Source organism: Bison bison, unplaced genomic scaffold, assembly GCF_000754665.1.
Source record: "Bison bison bison isolate TAMUID 2011002044 unplaced genomic scaffold, Bison_UMD1.0 scf7180017864286, whole genome shotgun sequence".
NCBI classification, from domain to species: Eukaryota; Metazoa; Chordata; class Mammalia; order Artiodactyla; family Bovidae; genus Bison; species Bison bison.
The window spans coordinates 1,927,772-1,933,581 of NW_011494858.1; the positions used below are offsets into that span (position 1 = coordinate 1,927,772).

At 43.0% G+C, this 5,810-nt stretch overlaps 1 protein-coding gene across 1 annotated transcript in view; it reads right to left on the bottom strand.

Moving 5' to 3' along the window:
- The window catches only part of MOCOS (molybdenum cofactor sulfurase), a gene marked incomplete at its 5' end in the record, with an annotated part of 58,492 nt that overhangs the window by 7,207 nt on the left and 45,475 nt on the right, over positions 1 to 5,810 (bottom strand). The window contains 1 exon segment of the mRNA XM_010849783.1: positions 2,164 to 2,269. Within this exon segment, the coding sequence (XP_010848085.1) occupies positions 2,164 to 2,269 (106 nt within the window).

The following is a 5,810-nucleotide window of genomic DNA, read 5'->3' on the forward strand; positions in this document are numbered from 1 at the left end:
TTTATTTCTATTATTATTAAATCAGCTCCACCTCAGATCATCAGGCATTATTAGACCCTGGAGGTTGGGGACCCGTTCTAGAATGAAAAAAGCCATACTAGTGATGTTCCATGGGGTTGACTGAGAGGGGGCATGAGGAGGGGTCTGGGGCACTAGAAATGTTCATGGCTTGATCGAGGCGGTGGCTCCATGGGTATATAGACATCTGTAAACATTCACTGAACTATGTACTTATGATTTTTGCCCTTCATTGCACATTAATAAAAAAACTTTTAAGTTTCGGGGGGAATCTTTGAGCACACTGGAGCCTGCCCTGGAGATAGAACTGAAAGGCTCTGGGGGAGAGAAAGGGGTCCATGTCTGTATCCCAATCCCCTCCAAACAGTGGACAGCCAGAAGAAGCCAGGGACCAGAATAACCAAGTCCAGCTTTGCATTATGTGCAATTCCCAGGGCCAGTGACAACCGCAGGTCCCTGTGGGAAAGGAGCGGGTTAGCAAGTCCCAATCCTGATATCCTTTGATTCTGGATTTACCCTCCAGGTGATAAGCCCTCCCCTGTGCTTTATGAAAGGGAAAGTTTTACGTCTAAAAGCTATCAGCATCAGTATGTATAGAAGAGCGTCCATCAAATTAAAAAACAGAACCAGGGATGCTCACCACGTACTAACCACAGGCTGTTTCTCTTATCTTTGATCACCTGTCCTTCCTACCCCCACCACTTGTCAGCTTTTCACTAAACCAGCTGATAGGAACCAGAGGTGCATCAAGCCACCTCTTCTTCCACACCAAGAATTCCAAAAAACCACAAACCTGATCTCTCCAGGGCTCCGGGCACCTAAGAAAGAGGGTCACTCAGTGCTGGGAAAACTCAGTGAACACCCAAGGACCACGCATCACGTTTCTGCCCCCAAACAGGGCAGGATGGACCTCAGCAAGGGAAAACCATTATGTGTCTTTGCCGATGACGATAAATAGGAATTGGGAAGCCCACGTGACGCAGTGGTAAAGAATCCACCTACCAATGCAGGAGACACAAGAGACGCAGGTTTGATCCCTGGGTCAGGAAGATCCCCTGGAGTAGGAAATAGCAACCCACTCCAGTATTCTTGCCTGAAAAATTCCACAGACATAGGAGCCTGGTGGGCTACTGTCCATAGGGGTTGCAAAGAGTCAGACACGACTGAGTGACTGAGCACACACATAAACAGGAATTACTACAAAACTACCATCTTTGTTGTTCTTATTAAGCTACATGTGTACATGTCTGCGTGTGTGCACACAGGTGCCGGGGACCACACGGCACGTGATAGTCACAGGAGCGTGGCTCAGGACACAGACAGGTGTGGACGAATGAGCCACCTGTCTCTTACATAATAGCTTTTTTTGTCCCAATGGTCTGATTACCTCTGGATTTCAATTTCCTCTAAAAACCAATGAGGGGGCTTGAAGCCCCCAAGCCCCTTTCTGGAGCTGACCTTTCCAGAGTCCTTGGGAGGTCTCTGGGTGGGAGTGAGCAGGCAAGGGCACTGGTTCTGTCTGATGATACAGATGACATCTGCAGTTATAACTTGAAAAGCATGACTGCTATTTTCACTCAAAATAACTGTGGAAGGAGGGCAAGGCTCCTAGGGGCCAGGGAACAGTGGGAGGGTGGGCAAAACAACTGTGTCCAATTGCTGACAATTCCATTAAAGCAAATGTTAAGAACTGAAATGATTAGACAGTGAGAGTTGGCATTCTCCACTAAGCATGTTGAGGGCATCAAGAAGGACACTGGAAGATAAAGCAGAACCCTCCAAAAGATTGAGGTAAACTGTTTTGTGACTTCTCTGGACCTTGGTTTCTCAGTGAAGGGTCTGGACTCAAGATTCTCAGAATTTTTCTCCCCAGGCAGGTGACTGGCTCACTCCCAGGGGCAAGTGGTTACACCTGTTTGCTATTCCCAAAGTGTTAGTCACTCAGTCATGTCCAACTCTTTGTGACCTTACAGACTGTAGCCTGCCAGGCTTCTCTGTACATGGAATTCTCCAGGCAAGAATACTGGAGTGGGTAGAGCCATTCCCTTCTCCAGGGGATCTTCCCAACCCAGGGATCGAATCTGGGTCTCCTGCGCTGCAGGCATTTTTTCCCAAGGTAAATAGCAAATAGTAAAGGAATCTTACCTTGTGCTTAATTGCTGCTGAAGTTCCAAAATACTGGATCTGTTTATCAGCAGATACTGTGCCTCATTCACCAGAGAAAGGGTGGCTGTCGTGTGAGCAGACTGATCTAAAAAAGGATGGAGTATTTAAAAGAAGGGCTGCTGGACAGAGAAACAAGCTAAGTGTCCACGGATGGGTAAACAGATGAGCAAACTGTGACATACATGCGCAATGGGGTATTATTCAGCCTTTAACAATGAAATCTTGCCATTTGCAATAACATGGAAAGAGCTTGAGGGCATTATGCTAAATGAAATAAGTCAGACAGAGAAAGATAAGTTCTGTATGATCTCACTTATAGGTGGAATCTAAAACAAACAAACAAAAAACCCCACCAAAAAACAAGCAAACAAAACACAACAAAACAAACTCATAGAGCAGACTGGTGGCTGCCAAAGGCAGGGGGGCAGATGGGCAATATGGGTGAAGGGGATCAAAAGGTGCAAACATCCAAGCACAAAATATATGTCTTGGGGAGGGTAATGTATACTGTGGCAACTATAGTTAATAAAACTGTATTGTCTATTTGAAAGCTGCTAGGAGAGTAAATCTTAACAGTTGTCATCAAAAGAAAAAAAAAATGTAACTATGTATGGTGACTGATGTTACCTAGACTTGTGATGATCACTTTGCAATACATACAAATATCAAATTATTATGGCATACACCTGCAACTAATATAATGTTGTATGTCAATAATACTAAATTCAAAAATTTAAACTAAATTTAAAAAGAAGAGTTGCTTTCTTGGAATGCAAATGAATTGTGCTTCTATTGGCTTGCATTTTTAAATAATACAGATTATTTCTACAAGGGAAAAATTGGTGCCTGTGGGAATAATAAAAATGTTCTAAGCATAATTCAAACAGGAAGAAAATTAGCTCCTAGAAGATTGTTACTAATCTAGAAAAAATAATAAAATGCTGATGTTAAATTGTTCCAGCAAAAGAGACTTGAAGGTAACATTCTGAGAAGAGATGGAGCTGTGGGGAAGTAGGGGGGCTCTTCCCCAAGAAAGAAGAAGGACCTTGATGAGGGTCCTGGGCCAGGAAGATCTGTATCTAGTCAGGGAATCTGGTTAAGGAAAGGTGGGGTTTGCCCTTGGCCAAGTTTGTAATACTGACTTTGTTGTTGTTCAGTCACTAAGTTGCATCCAACTCTTTGTGTCCCCAAGGACTATAGCCTGACAGGCTCCTCTGTCCCTGGGATTTTCCAGGAAAGAATACTGGAGTGGGTTGCCATCTCATTCTCCAGGGGACCTTCCTGGACCAGAGATCAAACCCACGTCCACTGCCTTGGCAGGTGGATTCTTTACCACTGAGCCACTAGGGGAGCGCAATACTGACCTTAGATATATATAAATAAGACAAGTTTTAAAACTATAGAAAAGTTTTTTTAAAAAAAAGGAGTAGAAAAAAATATCAAAGTCATGCAGAACTGCCTCAACCTGTCACCCAGCTTTGATCAGCCACTTGTTGGGTGTGCCAGAGCTGTCATTATAGATGCTGATATGAAAGGGTTGCCAGACCAAAACTTAGAGAGCTGTTGCAGATTCAGGCCTGTGGACGCCAGGGTCCCTAAGAATGGACAGTGCCAAGAGAATCGCTTACAGGTTCTCTGCCTCCATGGCTTCTTTGCGAGAACAGCTCATCAGAGCAGCGAGGTGCCCACAAAAGGCCCTTCTCACCCTTCACTGGGAAAGACCGCACCTTTCCTATGGCATTTTGGCCCTGGGGCTAAAAATCTGGGTGGAAAACAAAAGCCCCGTTCACAGCCCTGGAGTCTGTGCTAAGAAAATAAAAGTCCCTCAAGTATGGGAGAATGATTCTCCTGTAGGTCAGATGACTTCCAATTCTTTGCTAACCACAAAACTGCTGGAACTAATTAAGCTGTCAAATGACAGATGATTAAAGTCATCCTGATGTTAGATCCCTGTGCCTCAGAAGAAAGGTTTGAGTGACAGCCTGCTAACCAAACTCCGTCATCCCCAACTATTGACTTAAATAAGATTCTTCAGAAGAGAACCAATGCCCAGCACCAGCTATTCTGATCATAGACGATAGCTGTTCATGGACACGGGAATTAATCACAGGCAGCCAGTCATCTCATTAAGAGATTCATTTTCCACTATTTTTTCTCTTTATGTTTAATAGCTATTTTTCAAATTTTATAATATAGTTTTTATTGCTTTGATCAACTGTGTTGATTTTTAAAAAATTATTAAAAATCATGATAAGAACTCAACCCGGAAAAAAATGTCCTAACACTGAGACACTACGATCACAGAAAACTTTTAAAAATTTTATGCATTTCAATTCATATATAATTTTAGTTTAAGGTAAATATGATAGGGTGATCAAGGAAAGATTTTTCAAACATAAAATATACAACACTAAGATAAAATTCCATCAAGGAAGTGCAATGGCAATCCAAGTTGAAGAAGGAAAAGGAAAGAAAGACAATTTCTATACATTAAAAATATTTTTTCAGGATTTCCCTGCTGATCCAGTGGTTAAGAACCCACACTTCCATTTCTGGGGGTATGGGTTAGCTCCCTAGTTGTGGAACTAAGATTCTGCATGCCTTGAGGTGGGGCAAAAAAAAAAATCAGTTTGTTCATATACATATTTTTAAATGAATACTCATAAGAATCAAATTATTATGATAATGAGATTCCACTGGCTTATATTTAAAAGGGCAAAATATGAGTTTTCATGTTAGTGACTACAAGTATAATTTTGCGCTTCCCGGTAAAGAACCTGCCTGCCAATGCAGCAGACTTAAGAGACATAGGTTCTATTCCTGGGTCTGGAAGATCCTCTGGAGGAGGACATGGCAACCCACTCCAATATTCTCGCCTGAAGAATCCCACGGACAGAGGAGCCTGGCAGCCTACAGTCTATGGGGTTGCAAAGAGTCGGACACGACTGAAGCAACTTAGTTCACAGCACACACAAACTTCATTTTATTGAATTCCACCTTAATCGAACCTCACAGGTACCTCGCAGGTATTGTACTTTTTATAAATTGAAGGTTTGTGCAACGCTGCATCAAGCAAGTCTACTGCGCCGTTTTCCCAACAGCACCAACAGCATGTGCTCACTTCACGTTTCTGTGTTGCATTTTGGTAGTTCTTGCAATGTTTCAATTTTTTTCATTATTATATTAGTTATGGTGATCTGTGATGTTACTATGTTATATGATCTATGTTCCTAGGTTATGTGATCTTTGATATTACTATGACTTGCTGAAGGCTGAAGTATTTTTAATTAAGGTATGCACACTGATTTTTAGACTTAATCCTATTACATACTTAATAGATTATGGTAGAGTATAAACTGGAGAAGGCCAATGGCACCCCACTCCAGTACTCTTGCCTGGAAAATCCCATGGATGGAGGAGCCTGGTGGGCTGCAGTCCATGGGGTCGCTGGGCGTCGGACACGACTGAGTGACTTCACTTTCACTTTTCACTTTCATGCATTGGAGAAGGAAATGGCAACCCACTCCAGTGTTCTTGCCTGGAGAATCCCAGGGACAGGGGAGCCTGGTGGGCTGCTGTCCATGGGGTCGCACAGAGTCAGACACGACTAAAGCGACTTAGCAGCA